The sequence below is a fragment of the Anabrus simplex genome, chromosome 1 (genome assembly GCF_040414725.1).
Source record: "Anabrus simplex isolate iqAnaSimp1 chromosome 1, ASM4041472v1, whole genome shotgun sequence".
Lineage (NCBI taxonomy): Eukaryota > Metazoa > Arthropoda > Insecta > Orthoptera > Tettigoniidae > Anabrus > Anabrus simplex.
In genome coordinates this window covers 224,436,509-224,456,976 of record NC_090265.1, presented here as the reverse complement: position 1 = coordinate 224,456,976, position 20,468 = coordinate 224,436,509, and the positions used below count along the sequence as shown (strand labels likewise).

The window sequence follows — 20,468 nt, the reverse complement described above, 5'->3', positions numbered from 1 at the left end:
CACAAATAAAAACTATCCAACAGGGATATGAAACACTATATAATTTTTTTCCGACATGAGGGCACTTTACATCATGTATATGCAGGTGCAGTGAAAAGTATAGGCCTATCTACCATTTCTAAGGATGAGAGGAAATCATTAAAAGGTGTGCAAACACACGCTGCTGGGGATTATAAAATAACAAGTACTGGTACAATACTGAAAAGTGTGAAAAAACACCAGACAACAAATATGAAAACAAGTGCACAGGGGCCAACAAAAATATCGAAGTATTATTGCAGATCACACTCTTTCTAAAACAAGTGTTAGTAGAAGCCTTTTATTTTGGAGCAGTAGGTTATTAAACATTATTTTCAGGTCACACTCTTAGACAATGAATTGGAGGTTACACTTGACCATGTGCTACTGCGAGGAATGACATTGGCTGTCATTTTGAATTGAACAAAACTTCAAACAACTTGAGTGATCAAGTCGAAACTCAAAGGTGCAAGTTTTAACATTCGCGACCTCACGTGACAAATATTAGCTATACTTCACTGTACCACTCAACACAAAATACATTTCTACCTTCCGAATGGAATGCAAAATAGAAGCACAAACAGGTTCACTCTGCTATTCAGCAATCTCACTGCTAACAGGCAAGCAAAACTGAACATTCCTGAAGCTAACGGCTTGCTCCTCAAAAGTGCAACTTATCCTTTGAAGTTCAGGAAGGCCTTTTCCCTTAATCACACAACGGTGGCAACGGTTCTTACCCGAGTTGGAAATCACGTTTCTTTCAGAAGGGATGACAAATACAGTAACATTTTCAGGTTTAGGAAAAATGTAATCGTACTCAGCGGTAATTGCAAAAATTCATGACGTGATAAGTGAGGTATTTTTATATAGATTTAATACGATGAGAATCAGGACTTCGAATTAACAATGTGCTAAGCGCGAAAACATGTTGATGAAGAATGCACTAACAAGGTTTCACTATAGTGGGAAACTATTTTCCAGGTGACTGCCTATATTTTTTGTGGGCTTTCAAGTTTCCTCAAATTCCAAGTGTATTTTGTATCATTAAACCCTAAGGAGAAAATGTTGTGGAAAATTTTCCAAGGTAAAGTAGACCCTCATTAATTTGAAATCTGATAAACCAAACACTTTGTTGAATGGAACTAATTACAGTCAAAACTGGTTAGGATGCTTTTGTGGGGACTGAAGAAAAAGAACGTCATAAAGAGGGACCTTGCTAAAAAAATGAAAAATAATTTTGCTGTTAAATTTAAGGTTAGATTTGAAAATAAAAATAATTACAATAAAAACAAAGAAACAAGTGTTTACAATTTATAATGAATTAAATAAATAAAGAAATAATACATTTTAAGAACACCAACATAGTAAAATTTCAAGGAAAAACGTTCTTAGAAACGTGATCTATACACATCACTTACAATTATGTTTAACGTTATCACAGGGAAGTCCAACATCTGGGCGATTTGCACACGTTTCATGTGTGGTTTGGAATCCACTTTCTCAAAAAACTTTAATTTTTCATCCTCTGTAAACTGTCTAGCTTTCTTCTTCTCCATAACTGAATGTCCTGCAAACCACTATGCATAAGTACAGAGTGCCTAATTTATGTAGGTTGTTACACAATTCATTTACAAACGTAAAAGTAAGCACCAACATATCAGCAGTGTACGCAAGTACAGTAGACCTAATTTACGTGCGTTGTTACAAAAGTAAGTACAGTAGGCCTAATTTACGTACGTAAGTCACTCAGGCCTCTTTCAGATGGCGCAGGAGTAAAACATGCCCATGTGTATGCGCAGGTGCACCCGCTTCCACTGACTCTTATACACACAACGGGTTGAGTAGTGCAAAACTCCCCACACTTCCCAGCGAATCATTTTCAACACTCTTTTCAGTGTGGGTAATAAATATGGACCATCATAGTCTTCATTTACACTTAGGTAAATACAAAAATAGTGCATGCATGCTGTGTCCTTCATATTCCATTACAGAAGAAGCTGGATAGAATTTTGAGGATACTCTCTTAATAATGGGTCTAAAGGATATCGCACTTTCCCAAACACAGGACCACTGGTATTTCCGACATTAAAGTTATTAAGTTCTTAATGTCTGTTTCGGGTTCCATAACAACCACTGTACATCACACAGGAAAAGAAAAAAGCACATGAATAACTTTTAAATTGAAAATGAGAAATAAATACTGTAATGTCAAATGGGTGAGAGCGGGCCTACTTTTGTTTATCGTCTAAATCCATTTCTACTTTCTTATAGGTACACTATAGGGTTCTGTACTGATTTTACACATGATAAAAATCATTTTTGGATCCGTATTGAAAGTATACATGTATTGAATAGGTGGGTAAACAATAAAAACATACTAGTGTTATTCTGTACTGATGTCGCGAACACGGTCAATCCATCGTGTATGACGACATATATAAAAACTAATGTCCAATAATAAGTAACTGTGGGTGTGGGACCGCGATTCACCGCGGACTGCCTGCTCAAACATTTCTTCCACGTGCTGTTACTCTCCGCCTCCGCATCATCTGAAAGATTCTATTTGAACGATCAGTTCTTAGTTTAGGCCTAGGCAGGCCGGCGGCTAAGCAAACTTGTACCGTCTGAAAGAGGCCTCACATATGTAAAATTAAGCACCAACACGTCAGACTCAAAGAGAATAAGACTGGCTTGGGACTGTCGCCCCCTGCAGCTGTGGGCTGATGCACAAGCATGCTCCCCGGCCATGAAATTAAGTTCTCAACCAAATCCTTACCCAGGCCAGTCGTCGCTGGCCTGTTGTACACGCAACGTGGCCAGGAACGGTAATTTAAATTGCTTATGGTGGGAGTTACAGACGTACTAAAGAGTGATGTAAATGTGCTGTCCAGGTTTCTTTAGCATGTATTTAATAGGATACGTCCTGGGACTTCGGAATAATGGCATAATAATTAGGGAAATGTGCTAGAGAGGGACATCTTAATCATTTTCAACTGTATTCAGTTCTGGATGAATTATAGGGATAAATCTCTCTCTTAAACTGAATTTTGGATAAACCACAATTGGAACTGAAATTTGGTCCCCTCGGTTTATATTCCATGTATTATTACTTGGTTTATTAGTTGTGCATAGCTCATTAGCGCTGCCAAGAATAAAGCGTGAGGTGGTGTGGAGAAGGGAACAGTATGCACAGAACATGCAGCATTCGACTAGAAACAGTGAGCAGTCCGTGTTAGTGCGTTGACATGTCTAAAACAGAAATGTGCTCATAATGCTTTCATATTGAAGTAAAATATGGAAATTCTTTATGCTTTACAGTGCATACATATATCTTCATTATAGACTGTTATGCCTTTCAGCATTCAACTTGAAAGCCTCTATGATTTTACTAAACTCCACAATAATCCTCTATGTGTAGCAAGCTCTGTGGCATCATGTAGTTCTATACCTCTTATTTAAATAGTTAGAAACTGAGTCTAATCTTCTTCACCTTGGTCTCCCTCTACTTCCCTAACCCTATATGACCCAGCCCATTATTCTACTAGGTAACCTATCTTCCTTCAACTGCCTCAAATGGTCCCAACACTGAAGCTGGTTTGTGCATACAGCTTCAATCAATCCATCTCATTCCCTTTATCACCTCATTCTGAGTACATTCTTTGCATTGTTCCCACCTGTTTTTACCAGTGATCATTCTTTGTACTATCATGTAACTTGTGAATAAGGCATCATTAATTCATCCAGCTTTCAATCCCAGAAAGCAAAATTGGTCTGGAAACAGATTGGCGTAGAGATAGTTTTGTTGATTGCAGCTGCGAGCTCACTACATTCACTTTGCTGCAACTTGATTCAGTTACACTTGCTATACTATCATCCTGGTGGAATATAAATCCTAAATATTTGAAATGATCTACTTGATCCAGCTTTGTATTTCCAACCTACCATTCAGTTTTCTTAGATTTCTTACCTACTGACATCACTTTGGTTTTGGAAAGGCTAATTTTCGTATGATACTCACTGAACCTGTTTTCAAGTTCAGCACAATCTGCCATTAAGATCAAGTTGTCGGCATAGGCCAAACTGCTTACTACATTTCCACCCAACTGAATCCCTCACTGCCACTTTATATCCTTCAATAGATGTTCCATGTAAACTATGAACAACAAAAGATGGAATATTATAGCCTTATTTAACTCCTATTAGTACTTTGACCCATGAACCCATTCTATCATTAATTCTCACTGAAACCCAATTGTCCACATAAATACCTTGGATTGCTTTTAGTAATCCACCCTTAATTCCATACTCCCCACAGTACATTTTTTCCCCTCAATACTCTGTCATATGTCTTCTCTAGATCTATGAAAAACAACTCTTTATTCCTCTCTTAGCATTTTGCAATTACCTGGCACATACTGAAAATCTGATCCTGACAGCTCCTCATTGGAATGGAACCACACTGGTTTTCATCCAACTTTCTCTGCAGCACAGATTGCATCCTCCTTTCCAAGATGCCAGCAAACACCTTGCCTGGTATACTGATCAATGAAATACCTCGATAGTTGTAACTGTTCCCTTGCTTATGGATAGGTGTAATTACTTCTTTTGTCCAATAAGAAGGTACCTTACTAACATTCTATGCTTATCTTATTGCTCTATGAAGCCATTTCATCCCTGCCTTTCCACTATATTCCACCATTTCAGATCTAATTTAATTATTCTTGCTGCTTCATGACAATGGAGTTTATTTACCATCCTTTTCACTTCCTCAAGTATAATTTCACCACCATCATTGTCCTCCCCATGAGCTCAGTTGTTTGAGACATCATCATAAATATTTCCTTTTATGGTAAGAAGATTTTCAAAATATTCCTTCCACCTGTTCAGTGATTCTTTGGGATCTATCATGACTTAGCTGAGTTACCCAAAACGGTATTCATTTCCTTTTGCCTTCCAAGATTATTAATGTCTGGAAAGGTTTCCCTGCTGCCTGACCTAGCCTTTCCAGGTTATTACCAAAATTTTGTTTTGTTCTGTTTCTTTCATCTATGTACAACTCCCTGTTTGTACCAGTCCTTATCTGGAGCTGTTTCTGACATGCCCTCCTTTTACATTTACTTCATCATTCTGTCAAGTTGTTTGGTTTTTCCTATCTTTACATGCAGTTATTCCCAGACATTCCATTGCTGTTTCTCTATGTGCCACTCATTCTCTTTCTATTGGGACCTTTCCCACCATCCCATTATAGCATTATGGAACCATATGACGGCAAAATCGCCCTGATTGAGTCATGATCATATGGGGCCACACGCCACAGAGATCGATAGTCAAGGGGCCTTTTTAGTCTAGAGACAAATGTCACCTCATCTGGATTCCCAATAATGATCCCAATTGATGAGCTAACAAATGTTCTTACGACTGTGCAAGGATACACTGCACGTTCTCCGTTACAAGGTATGAACCCCGGCCTCCCAGGGCCGTAGTACATCCGCGGTGATGACTAACTTAAAATCTAACTTATAGACCTAAGTGAACGGAGGAAAATTAGGATGCATTTTATCTTGGCAAATGATAAGCATAAAAACTTTTAAAGAATTTAATAACTCTAGTTAAAATAAAATATGATCAAATGCTTAAATTAACCCTGAGTAGCAAAAATATAATTAAACAAGACAAATCATCTGGATTAAATAAAGTCTTGGAGATCTCACTCCATTCATTAAATTTTAAAGATAACTTGATCCTGTTTTGATCACTAATTGTTCATAAATGTCCTTGAATTAGTTTCGAATTGATCAACCCCTATATTCATAACTTGGCGTTATGTGCACGTTTATCCAATCCATAAACATTAATTTGAAAAGATGGTTAAATATAACACTAAATATTTTGTATAATCTTCCATCTGTGCTTGAGAATGCAACACTTTCAATCACTTAGAATTTGCTTCAGAGTGGTCACTTAATTATAATCCTAACCCTCATATCGCATACAGCTGTGATAAAAATTGAAACACTACTTGTATAATTATAACACAACAAACAAACAAACAAACAAACAAACAAACAAACAAACAAACCACTTAACAGATGTCGGGTTTGGAATCAAACCCTCATCTCCATGAACACGATGATCCATAGCAATACAACTACAGTGGTTGAACCCTTTTCACGCAAACCAACAACAATGAAAGAACTCTAGAAATCACGTTCAAAATAAACAAAATATTTGCACATAAACCACACTCAAATCCATAAAATCCCTGAAAAAATGACAAATAAACAAAAAAACACAGATCACTGGCTGTATTCCTTGAAGCAATTAAGTTTGTGTGTGATGGGAAAACCATAATGTGCCCTGGGACTCGAACATGTGGCCTCTAGCGCACCTTCATCAATGGACCCTGAAAATCCCTATATAAGCTTTCTTTAGGAAAAATAAAACCAAAATATGACATTCATTTATCCAAATCTTAACCATAGCAAAATGGGAAAAACAATTATCAATAACTCTTCTAATGTGAGCTGTGTTTGTGTGAGCACCTGGCCTTCATTTCTGACGTGGAGGTTTTCATTCAGCAGAGCCATTCCTTTTAGCAAACTCGGTCGTGGCCACTCCCTTCTACAACCATAAATCTTCACTCAGGGTCTCACCTCTTCTCGAGCTAAGAACCTTGTCTCAAAACAAAATCCCACAACAACGAAACATATTCTCAAGAAATATTTGGGGCAATTATCCAATTCAGCAGCTCCATTGCATCATATTCAGTGCTCAATTTCATTAATGCATTGTCTGCACACTTCAGTAAAATTATCCTGTCAAGCCGTCTCACCTCGTCACATCTCTTATTCCCAAAGACCCGGGTTCACTCACAGCTCACTGCATAGAAGATCTCCCTACGGTTTTCTCAAAGTTCACAAAAGAAAAAAAATTCTATAGATATTTTAACGCAGCAATAACAAAAATGACTTTTAACTAAAGAAAAAGAAATGAAACTCAACTGGTAATACGGATGTAACCCTATCTACACTGGGTAGAGTTGCTTCGAGTCCAGGCATGGTGCATTTTCACACACAATATACAGCCATCACTATCTCTATTCATGCAAACTCACTACAAAAAAAAATTTACATTATAGACAGAGTGCATTGTTATTCCCACAATTGACATTTTACAACAAGCTATTTCAAAGACCCTGTCATCATGCAGAATAAAATATGAGTGATTTTTTGAATCTGAAGAAATATTATTTGTTGGCTTATCAACAACACATTAACGTTTTTCCCTCTATCTCAAGCACTCTCAGAGCTTATTGAAAATTCAACTCCATGCACATGCATTGCCACAAATAAAGTTATGATGCTTGACATTATATCAGATTCTCTAGTCTCCATTTCCCACCTAATTTGACCTGATTGAATAAAATTCTAAAGACCACTCCAAGCTATTTCCTACTTAAAAATCTAATTCCAACATATAATTATAATCCTTTTTTTTGCTATTTGTTTTACGTCGCACCGACACAGATAGGTCTTATGGCAATGATGGGACAGGAATGGGAAGGAAGCAGCCATGGCCTTAATTAAGGTACATACCCAGCATTTGCCGGGTGTGAAAATGGGAAATCACAGAAAACCATCTTCAGAGCTGCCGACAGTGGGATTCGAACCCACTATCTCCTGGATGCGAGCTCACAGCTGCGCGCCCCTAACCACACAGCCAGCTCACCCGGTAAATCCTTTTGTAACATTATATACATTTTTACAGAAAGGAAATTACCCCGCATTCACAAATATTTCGAATTAATGTACTTAACGCCATGGTGGGTTGTCCATCGTTTGGACCTTGGGGAGGCCCCTAGGTGTTGTTTAGTCCATCTTGATGTTGGTGTAGACCACTGGTTCACATTGTCTTGCATCCGTTCTGGGTGTCTTCATGATCCTTGGTTTGTAAACACTGGAAACACTAAGAAACACCATGTTCAATGTTAATTCCGTCTTCTTTCATCACAGTTTATTAGGCTTCAATCCTCATGACTTCTACTGTAATATCTGTTTCTACAGATTATGGAATGCATCTCCACAGTAAATTATTTATGCATTCACTAGCACAGTTTCTGCATTACCCATTTATGAAACATCAGTCCTCTGAATTCTACTGATACTTCCACCTCTTGGTGTTACGCACAATGTTACTTTACGGCAGACTGTTACATATTTACTGCTACAGTTTATGCGATTCAAACATTATGGTGGATTCCTACATTGAGTCTCCATCACAGTTTCTGTACTTCTGCAGACAGAAAATTTTCTCGATATTCTGACACTAACACAGTTTATACACTGCTAGTTTACAGTGGTATAATTTTACATAGGACTTATCCTCTATCAATTTGCGTGTCCTTCCACACTATCTCAAACAGCTTGCTCGATATAACCCCCACGAGACTTGTCTTTAGTGCAATGCCACCATATTAATTTATTCTTCTCACTCCCGAACAACAGTGCATTCTTATAACGCGATCTCGCGGCATGAGATGACGACACATTCTCATGTTACTTTTTACAATGTCCCGATCGTCCCATGAATCAAATTTTCACCACCATCTATAATGTCACCACAATTACCAATACACTTTACATAGTCTTTCCTACCGCGTTTCCGATAACTTGCACATTACACGCCTGAACAAAAGCTAGGCCAGAGCACTGGCTGACCGCATGTCTGCCTTGAATACTTCGCGTCAAGTGTCCTTCTCCCCTAACAGATAGGCTCTTTTATAATTTCACCCTGGTGTGGAGATTAGTTGGGGAGTTGTCCCCACTCCAATTCTCATTTCTCACGTTCTACAGGTCCGGCAGTACTGGTGATGCGATTGATTGTGTGGCCCAAGAATCAATATCATTTGATGTGATGTGGAAAACAAATTGATCAGTAGATTAATTATTATCCACGATCGAAGGTCAGCACTCCCCCTGGGATTTCCCATTCGGCGTCTGGGTTCTACGCTAGCTTGGGCATGCTACTGCCGATTACATCATTCCTAGCGGTGTGATTTCATCCACAATGATATATTAAGCCCACATGTAATTTTGGTAAGTATCTAATATCCACAGTTTTGACATGTCACTGTTCCCTCATATAATTAAGGCGATTTTCTAGGGATATACCATCTAAAATCACATTCTCACGTTGGCATTACTATGATCTGGCTATTGATTTGGGGGAGAGCTATCCACATATATGTTCCTTCCTTGTCCTCCCTTGGCTCTCGCTCAGTTTGGGGTTTTTCAAGCCATGAAACTCTTGACTTCGGCACCACCCAGTCTGATATGTTGCGCAATATGAAGCAACCTCTCTTCCATACTGACAAAGAAACTCGAAAAATATCTTCTTGATAAAAATTCATTTTTGAAAAAATATCTAAATTACTGATATGGTTACACTACATGCTGAACCTTCTTATTGTTTATTTTTTTGGAACTTTTCACTAATGAAGTACTTCTGTCTAATTTCCTCATTCTGGAGATTTTCTACACTTCTCCCTCTTCAGACACACATCACTTTCTCTATCCTAGCCTTAGAGATACTTAGTTCACTACAGATCAGGTAGTATCATCAAAGAATTCCCGGAATACCTGCACATTCATAACAGATATCCTGATTTCAAAGTCGGTTATAATATAGTTTATAATTATAATATATAAAATGCTAACGTGTATGTTTCACAAAATTCAAGCTCTTGAACCAGAGGGAGTTAAAAGGTGCGGTTTTTACCAAAATCTTCCAAATTGTCTCAATAGTACCAGAAATATCTTGCATTTTTTGAAAAGTCAACAGAAATATATTTATGTTCAAGATCAAATCATTAAATGATCCCTCCAATAATTGCGGGTGAACACTTACCCTAAACCGCAATACATTCTGTGCTTAGCAGGTTGCTAAGCAACTAACACTTTCTCTGATGATGGAAGCTGTCATTGCATGCAGCATGTTTGATTATACCTGTCAAGTCAGAGAGTATACAGTTCCTCTGATGATGGAAGAATACTATTCTCTGCTAGATACTCTTTGAGACCGAATTGCATCACTGAAAAAGGAGTCTATAGGAATGAACAGGCCTACTGCTGAATTTAGAACAGAATTGGAGAATGTGCAGAGATTGTGTGTGTGTGAAACCACCACCTTATGATGGCAAAACTCCGAATCCATGCTACAAAGGTCCATGTATCAGAGGCTATTTGAAGCCACAGCCGCCGCCAGTAGATGGAGTAAAGAAGAAAAAGACACTGCCTTGGTGATTGCGCTCCGAGGTGATGCCTTGGATATACTCGAAGTGATTCCAGACAGTGAACAAACTAATTACAATTCTTTGGTGGCCCAACAATATTAACAATATTACAAGTTATAAACTTCATATTTGGTCCATATTGTCAACATTAATGGGCTTGTTAATTACAGAAAAGTCATAGATCAAAGATCCAATCCTATCGGAAATCTAAGCGAGTTGTCTGAAAATGTCAATATTCCAATAGGTGAAATAATTAAAAGAATCTTTAACAATACCAATACTAATCAAAATCAAACATTCTCACCAATCAAGCAGACAAACTCCCCTCACCAAGGGCGCCCATACCCGGGGGCAAGGTGGGGCCGCGGCCACCCCCGCCCCCTTAGCTCTGAGGGCAAGAAAAAATCTACTGTAGTCAGGTGTTTTCCTTTCAAGAAAGTGATTTAAAAGTCAGTATTACATAGTAGCAGTAGTACCATCCCCCACTAACAGGCAAAGGATACCGTGGGTTATTCTACCACAGAATACAAGTTGCCATTTATCTTCCAAAATATTAAAAATACTATGTACCCTTCAGGTCTGGGCCCCCCCCTACAAACTGTCATATGGGCGCCCATGCCCCTCACCTGCTCTACCCCCACCTCAACTCATGCCAGACATATTCCTACCTACTCTACAATATATTCCCCACTTCCCCTCTGACCTCTTCCTCTCCTCCACACTCATAACCACACACAGCAACAGTCAGTCAGTGTCAGACTTACAGCAACATGATAGAGGTCAAGTAGTGTAAGGCCAGCGAGGATGTAAGTGTTCAAATTTATTTACGTTCAAATTCTTTCTCTTCCAATAAAATTTTTTTCATTAGGCCTCTCTATTTACAGGTTTATTACATTTAACATCATACATTACCAGTCTGACCTTAATTTTCAACTACAAGAAAAGCCCCACTTCAGGTATTATTCATTAACAATTGATATGGTTTCAATCCTCAGACTTAATTGAACTCTATTTCATAACATTGAGCATGTTATATGAACTCTACTTATTTTACTAAATGCCTGTACAAGTTTTATACTAACCGTCTTACTAATAACATTGAACACACATTGAAAGAATGGACGATAACATTGATGATCTTCACGATATTTTAAACATAGAAGACATACACCATTCAGAGGTTATGGAGGCTAGACATCTTCATAAAGTAAACCACTTTAAAGAGACAGAATGACAATGAATAACTATAAAAGAAATGATGGTTGGGCATATTTTTGTGTAATAATGTGTTACTGCTTAATAGACTTTTGAAATTGCGAGTTTATTATACATTATCTGCCTCTACAAAGATCTTAGATCTTTCTCAAATTTAAGTATAAGAAGGAACATATTCCTTGACATAAAAAATGGTACAACTTTAAAACCGTACATAATATGATTTCCATACTTTGTAGTTGAATACGCAGAAATATGATGTATAAATGCCTAATAGAAACTTTTTTTATCAAACCTTTCTTTTAGCTACAAAACAGGTTTTCCTTTCTCCTGAAAAGTAAGGATTTTGGAATGTGTACCCTTTTCAACTCGCCGATTCAATTACAATTGTTTACGTTTTCCGTACTATCCCAGTTAGGAGCTATTGATCTTTTCTTAAGCTTTTCCATTTCTTTTTTGGCGTTCATTACACAAGCAAGCTGAAGAAATGTTGATATCAGTATAAGTCAATTTCCAGCTGTCTCACTTAGTGTTGCCACTGCCTTTTCGATATGCCGTGCTACTGTGCGACTTTCCGGGACGTTTTGCTCGTAGATAACCAGCAGAAGCGATCATAAAGGCGGTGAACGTGCGAAATACGTCAGTGAACTTCAGGAAGAGATTCCTACGCCTTGGAACGAGTGTATACGTGCTGTATAGTATTACAATGCGTATACCTCGTTTATTAGTAAAAAAAATGTAAAACGCTTATACAGGGTTTATTCACTGTATAACTATACAAGAGTTAAACAACTGTATAAGGACTTTTTATTAGTAAGATGGTAAGTGTATAGTTCTGAGGAGAACTTCCTTTATACTACATATCATACCGTATACCACCTGTTCCTTGATTAAATGAAACATCTCTAATCTTACAAGATGTTATTTTAACATGGTACAAACTTGTGAATGTACTTCAATATGTAATTTTTTAATATAGGTGTACTTTTAGAATATTTCAACTTTGTATATATCTTGAGCTTTAAAGCTGATGATGTTCTCTATGAAGAACGAAACATGTACATGTAAGATATAAAATAAACATTGTGGACTTGCATTGTATAGGTGGGATTTTTCTTCAACAAGTTTACCACAGCCAATTTCGTGGCAGATGCCAGAAACGTGGTGAGACACTACAAGAATTTGAGGTGGGCATCGCATGTCTTGCTCATATGGCTTATCCTTCAGCTCCAAACAATTTCATAGAACAGCTGTCTGTGGAATCTTTTGTGATGGGTATAATTGACCCAGAATTGCAACGAGCTCTTTGCTGGTGTACCCAAAAATGTTAGATGATGCATTGGGTCGTGCAATGGAATTTGAAGCTGCCACGCAGACCTCGAATCTACAGGCGCAGCTTTGAGGCTCGATGAAGAGGAGCCTGTAGACGATAGGGTAGAGATGATTTTTTTGAAAACCCTGTCCAATAAGGATGGACAACTTCGAAGGCAGAATATTCGCTGTTGGAGTTGTGGTGAGTTTGGACATGTCAGAAGCTGCTGCCAAAAAGGCTTAAAGTTTCAGAAAAACTAAAAAGAGCTGTTGCCAAGGGGCGAGCACTGCGTGTCAGCCCTACTGCCCCGAGAAAGGCGGTAGATGCCATTTCATTAGGGTGTCGGTTAGACAGCATCTTTGTTGATGGATGAGTGAATGGTTTGATATGTTCTGTGCTTCTGGACCCCAGGGCCACCACCATTGTGAAGAAGGACACCATAAAAGGAGACCTGAAACCTATGAGAGTTTTATTAAAAATCGCCACCGGTGAGCCAATGAACACGTACAGCAAGACAAATGTCAACATTGGCCTGGGGAGCAAGTTCACAAAACATTGAGTAATGGTGGCGGATGTCACATAAAACGCTATTCCTGACATGGATGTAATGACTAAATTTGAACTCACTTTAGACCTTGAAATTTGCAAATGAAAAAGTCAATCTGCGTGGATGGAGCAGTCCAGCCATTCTAATAGGACTTCTTTCTAGAAGCAATAATGTGATTGTGGGTCAAATGGATAACAGTGACCGAGAAGTCATTGGAATTGTCAAGCTTGTAGCCAAAAGGGAAGGCTGCCCAGGAGAATTAGTGGGAAGAGCTGTTGTTAATGTTAAGGGACCTACTCCAATCAGAATGATGAACCTAAAAGATTTCCCAGTATCATTGGAGAAAGGCACTCAGGTGGTCTGTTCTAATTCGGTATCATCCATTGTTTGTGGGGAGACCATGAAAGATACCCAGGATGTTTATCAACTTTCAAAATTAAATGAGACCTTGCAGCTCAGACATACTAATCTGACTCAGCATCAAAAAGCCAAAGTCAATGAAATGTTGGTCAAATGTCAAGATGTCTTTGCAACTGAGAACTGTCCATATGTCAGAACGAGTGTCGTGAAACATAAAATTAAACCAGAAGTACACAACCGATCAGACAGTGCCCATGACACTTGCCACTATCAAAAAGAGGAGGGTGAGAAAATCCTTTCTGACATGTACAGTATTAGCAGGGTGTCAATGATGTCCAGTAGCCCCTGGATGTCACTGGTGATCGTAATGAGAAAAAAGGATGGATCGACTAGATTTTGTGTGGAATACTGGCAGTTGAAGAGCAAGACAGTCAAAGACAATTATCCGTTACCCAGAATAGATGACACTAGACATATTTTATGCACCTCAAGTGTTCTCCACTTTGGATTTGAAAAGTGGAGATGGAGTGGAAATAGAAAAGTAGAAATGGAGGCCAAAGATAGAGAGAAGACAGCATTCTCAATTGGTATGGGACTTTGGTACTTTATAGGGTTATGCCTCGAGGACTGTGCAATGCACCAGCCACATTTGAAAGACACGGAGACAGTACTGCAAGGTCTGTCGTGGAAAAAGTGCCTCATTTACTTGGATGACATCATATAAATAGGTAAGACTTTCGATGAAAACCTATTGAACCTGGAAGAAGTCTTTAAGTGACTGCAGGGAGCCAACCTGAAGCTGAATCCAAAGAAGAAGTGAAGTATTCGGGACATGTTTCTAAATACGGTGTGGCCATAGATCCAGAGAAAATACATGCAGTGAAAGAATGGCCTGTCCCCAGAGATCTACAAGAACTTCAGAGTTTCTTAGGACTATGCTCGCTGGGCAAGTTGGCTGTGCGGTTAGAGGCGCGCGGTTGTGAGCTTGCATCTGGGAGATAGTGGGTTCAAATCCCACTGTCGGCAGCCCTGAAGATGGTTTTCCATGGTTTCCCATTTTTCACACCAGGCAGATGCTGGGGCTGTACCTCAATTAAGGCCACGGCTGCTTCCTTCCAACTTCCAGGCCTTTCCTATCCCACTGTCGCCATAAGACCTATCTGTGTCAGTGCGATGTAAAACCACTAGTAAAGAAAGGGACTGTGCTCCTACTAATGAAGTATCATATCCAGATTTCCCAACCCTTGACAAAGCCTACTGAAGAAGGACGGATTTACTCATGGGATGATTGCAGTCACTCAGCTTTCGAATGACTTAAGTCATTGCAGACCGCCCCCATTATGAGCTACCCATGTACTACAGGTCTGTTTATATTGGACACGGTTGCCAGCAGTATAGGAATAGGCGGTATGTTATCTCAGATGCAGAATAGATGAGAAAGGGCAACAGCATACTTTAGCAAGCCACTGTCCAAGCCTGAGAGAAACACTGCGTGAAGTTAGTGGAGCACTTCCATAAGTACTTGTATCGGCAAAGCTTTCTGTTATGAACAGATCATGGTGCATTGAAAAGGTTAATGCAGTTTAGGAACCTGGAAGGACATATTGCTAGGTGGATAGAACTTTTGCAAGAATACGATTTTGAGATTGAACATCGAGCAGGAACAAGCCACAAGAATACCAATGCTCTGTCCAGAAGGCTGTGTCCAATGTATTGTAATCATTGTTCTAGGCAAGAAATGAAAGATGACTATGCAAGGAGAGTGATAGTAGCAGATGATGGCGGCAACCTATAGGAATTTTTAGAAGACAAGGTAATTCACTGGAAGAAAACAGGATGTCTATCCTCTTGGGAAGGAGTTGCTCCACTTAGCCCAACTACCAAGTCCTATTGGACTCAGTGACATTCTTTGCAGCTACAAAACGGCATGTGGAAATGCCTCATTGAGGATTCGGATGGAACATCTGCAAGAATGCAGATTGTTGTCCCTTGAATAGAGATCCCAAAGTTTTTCATTACCTGCATAATGGGAGTTCTGGAAGTCATTGTAGTGTGAGTAGAACACTGGCTAAGATTAGAAGATTAGAAAGAGGTTCTACTGGGTAAACTGCAAAGATACCTGAACATGGTACAGGAAATGTGAGGTCTGTGCTGCTGAGAATGAACCAAGAGGAAGGAAGAAAGCACCCATGCACCAGTACAATGTGGGAAGTTGATTTGAGAGAATGGCGATTGATATGGTGGGACCACTTCCAGAAACAGAGACTGAAAACAAATATATCTTGGTAGCCATGGACTATTCCTCTAAATGGGTGGAAACCTATACAATTCCAAACCAGAAATGTGTTACAGTTTCCAGAGCCCTAGTGAAGGAGTTGTTCTTGCGGTTTGGTGCTCCCTTGGAATTACACTCCGATCAAGGAAGGAATTTTGAATCAGCTGTCTTTCAGTAAGTTAGTCAACTCGTGGGGATATGAAAAACCAGAACGACGCCATTATATCCCCAGTCAGATGGAATGGTCGGATGGATGAACAGGACAATTGAAAAATATCTTTCTAAAGTTGTAGCCAACAACCAACATGACTAGGATGAACACCTGCTACGATTTCTAATGGCATATCGGGCTTCGGTCCACGAAACAACAGGTCAGACTCCGGTTTTTGTTCTCTTTGAGAGGGAGCTGTATTTACCCTGCAATCTGAAGTTCGGCAGTAGACCCAGAAAGGACCAGGTGGCTGGGGATGACAATGTGAGATGTTTGAAAGAAAGAATGGATCATATTCATGCCGACATTCAAAGAAATATAGAAACTGCTAGTGGCCAAATTAAACGTGCTTATGACGCACAGGTTGAAGAAGGAGGATTTGAAACCAAGGTTTTGGTGTGGCTCTAATTCATAGAAGCAGCAAGGTCTCTCACCTGAACTCCAACATTCATGGGATAAACCATACAAGGTGTTGAAGAGGATTGATGACGTTATGTACCGTATTCAAAAACTTCCCCGAGGAAAGCTGAAGGTGGTACATTTCAGTCGGTTAGCACCTTACAAACAAGCAAATTCCTTGACTAATGGGTAATCAAAGACTGGTTGCGAGCTGATCTGGGACTAACAGTCTTAAGGATGGGGTAATATTACAAGTCTAGCAGTAGTAATACCTCTCTCAGGTGAACCAGGAGACAAGTGACGATCGCTATGTGTGAATGAAAGGAGAAACAGAATGAGCAGCAGAAGTGAGGATTGAAGAAGATTGAAAATTGTACTGTGTTATTTGATTAAATGATTAGTATCAGCATAAATGTGTGTGCAGTTTGATTGGTAAATTGTAACGAGTTTTACTAGATATGGTGCCTTACAGATTCCTATGGAAAGGAAATTGATACCTACTATTACTTATTAAAGATGTTATTTGTAATACGAAGAAACAAAGACATAATATTAAATGAAAATATCAATGCACACTGAATGGGTACACATATCCAGTGTGGCCATGAACACAGGCAATGAGTCAGTCGAGTGGAACAAATTGAGGCAGTGAGTGAGAGAGTGGGCTATGCCAGAGTTGGGTGGAACTGAGATATTTAGAGTTTTGTGTTTGCTCTAATAATGGGAAAATCATTCTTATTAACATATAAACATAACATAACATAACATAACATACAAACATTTACGCTGATGTTATAATGTAAATATTTTATAACTTTATCTCAACTGTTCAACTGAACAATGTAAATACTGTATAGTTACCAACCTTTGACATTAATTTTTGGTTACAAACATTGACGCCGAACACTACACCTTTTCTCTCTTAATTGTTATAATGTAAATATTTTTAAACTTTTTTTCCTATGATTGCGTCAACTGTTTCTCCAGAGCACCACTGCCGAACTCTACTATGTTAATTTTAGGCATTGATGCTGACTTTTCATCTATAAACCTATATGTTCAACCATCACTTTTGTACAACTCTTTCCCATACTTAATTTTTGTAATTGTATTAATAATATGTATTAATTTGTACATGTCAACTACTAACCAGTTACCTGATTTTTTACCTTGAGGTGTTATTTTGACTGATGATGCCCTCAATGAAGGGCGAAACATGTCTCAAGTGGAATCAATAATAAATTCCTAATTTATAAAGTTTATATGTATTGAATAGGTGGAAAAAACAAACCTTTTAGCATCCTACATATAATTTATTGTTTACCATTTCAAAGCATACATTTCAAACTCTTTAGGAAAATTATTTACAGGGTGTAATTCCATCATTTAACCGGCCCCTTAGGCCCTTTCCACCTGCAAACAACCAAACGAAATAACCTTGCATTACTACCTATAGGTTTGCTAACAGTACCTACCCAAGAATTTCCTTCATTACCTGGTTGATATAAAACATTTAGTCCTTTATAACAGTCCGGCTCCATGGCTAAATGGTTAGCGTGCTGGCCTTTGGCCACAGGGTCCCGGGTTCAATTCTCGGTGGGGTCAGCAATTTTAACCATCATTGGTTAAATTTGCTGCCACGAGGGCTGGGTGTATGTGTCGTTTTCATCATTTCATCATCACGATGCGCAGGTCGCCCACGGAGTCAAATCAAAAGACCTGCACCTGGTGAGCCAAACATGTCCTCGGACACTCCCGGCACTAAAAGCCATACGCCATTTCATTTCATCAAGCAGTAATCACAGTTTCCTTCGAGGCATTCAGATTGAAATGCAGAGAGAAGATTGTATGCTGCAGTTGCCCTTACTTGATGTAGCCGTATCCCTAGAGGTATGATATCTTCTTCTATAGCTTGCCATTTGTAACACACTTTGCATGTATCTGTGTGAGGCATTTTAAAGCCGATATTAAATTTCGTATTAAATATAGTCCTGTATGTGCCACAACTAACACTCTTCATGCCAGTATCATCTCTTTCTTCTTTGTATACCGTACATCTCTGCAAGTGATTTCACAACTCGAATTAATTTATTTTGAACCTTCTTACTTAGTGACTTACATACAAGGGAATTTTTTCTTAATATGGTATATTACTGATTTCTCATCTTCATCACTTAACTTATGCTTCTAATTACCGTGCTTACCTCTGAGATCCACGTGAGGTGATACTATCGAGCTCGTACATGATGATGATCCTTCGCGTTCAGATTCGCCTCCTTCCGGCACATTAACGTGTACTCTAATCCGAAGTTTCTACACACTTTAGCCCTTTTGCACTTGTCATCATTTCTAACTCGTTTTTAGGTTTCTCACAGCTATTCTCTATTACTTCTCCTTCACTGGCCGCCATTTTGTACACAACTAACACGTGTTTGAGAATAAGCGCAGCGATTGGCCAGCTCGCATAGCCGACAGACAGCGCACACATTGAATGCTTCTAGCTGCTTGGCATAGCTCACTCTCTCACAGCATAAACGTGAGATGAGTAGTTCACAGAAAATATGTTCTTTAAAAAAGAAAGGAAGGAGCCTGCGGACGTCTTTGATATTTTGCACACTGAAAGATGAATGTAAGCTCTACACAAGGATATCAATAACTCAATTTTGACAAAATCTCGGCTTAGCCCGCTCTCTCACTCACTGCCTCAATTTAGATAGAAACAGTCTAACCAAGATATGGCATGAACTCTGCAAAACAAACATGGTAAGTTCATGACCACAAGAAAAGGCAACAGGTATGATTTTGCTCATCTCTATATGAATATAAACACATAATAGGATAGTGATTTGTCCTCTAGTACTTGTATTTATCCCATTTCAGGTTCTTTAGGTTTGTTTTCACCTGTTTGTGCATCACCATACATTTGCCACTTCATATTCTATAGGTTTGGTATATATCAGATATAATTCTCTCCTAATCAGGTTGTATGGATCTGGTGCACATCAGATTGGATATTCTTCATATTGCTCATTTCTGGTTATATGGGCCACGTTTTACCAGTTTGAATATCCTTCACACCTTTCTTATTTCAAGTTCTGTGGAGGTGATTTTCACTAGGTTTGAGTGTCCTTCATATTTCTCAAATTTCATGGGTCTGGAATATACCAGATGGGGTTTGCTTTAGACCTCTCGTGTTTCAGGTTCTATGCGAGTGATGTTTATGTGTTTAAATATCTTTCTCACCCCTCATTTCAGGTTCTGTGGGTCTGGTGTTCACTGGTTTAGGTATCATCACTGCAGCAATTGTCATCACAAGGTTCAAGCCATCTGCACGCCAGTTAGCTGCTTGGAGTGTTTTTGTTGAAATTATTAGTGTCATTGGACGTTTCTCCTGGACATTCCTCAGCTGCAACTCTAGTCCTCTTCATGGGAACTCAGCTGATGATGGCAGGTACTTGATAATATGATCTTGGTGTCAAGATTGATGTCCACTGATTGTATATTATTATACTATAGAACTGAAGATAGGGAAAATACCATGATGTAGGGTAATGGATGATGGCAATATCAGCTTAATAAGAGGCTAAGAAATTCATAGCATTGTGAGGAAAAAGAATGTGGTTGCTAATGATTCCTTTTTTAATATCTGCTCTGATATTGAAAATAAATATAGTAAAACGTCATTAATTCAAAGTCATTGGGATGAAAAATCGAACTTCGAATTATGTGATTTAGAATTAACCACCAACTCGTAATTCAGAAATGCCAACCCTTGCGGCGTCACAAAATATTCAAGACCCGTTACTGCATGCAACTATGATTCACAGTTTAAACCTTTCA

At 38.8% G+C, this 20,468-nt stretch overlaps 1 protein-coding gene across 5 annotated transcripts in view; it reads left to right on the top strand.

The window, feature by feature from the left end:
* The window catches only part of LOC136861679 (solute carrier organic anion transporter family member 74D), a 287,694-nt gene that overhangs the window by 212,885 nt on the left and 54,341 nt on the right, over nucleotides 1-20,468 (top strand). For all 5 annotated transcript variants that reach the window (XR_011019109.1, XM_068230942.1, XM_068230951.1 and 2 more), the window contains one exon: nucleotides 19,884-20,079. Coding sequence is in view for 4 of the 5 variants with exons in the window: in XM_068230942.1 (XP_068087043.1) it covers nucleotides 19,884-20,079 (196 nt within the window). In the remaining variant the exon portion in view is untranslated. The remainder of the gene's footprint in view (nucleotides 1-19,883; nucleotides 20,080-20,468) is intronic.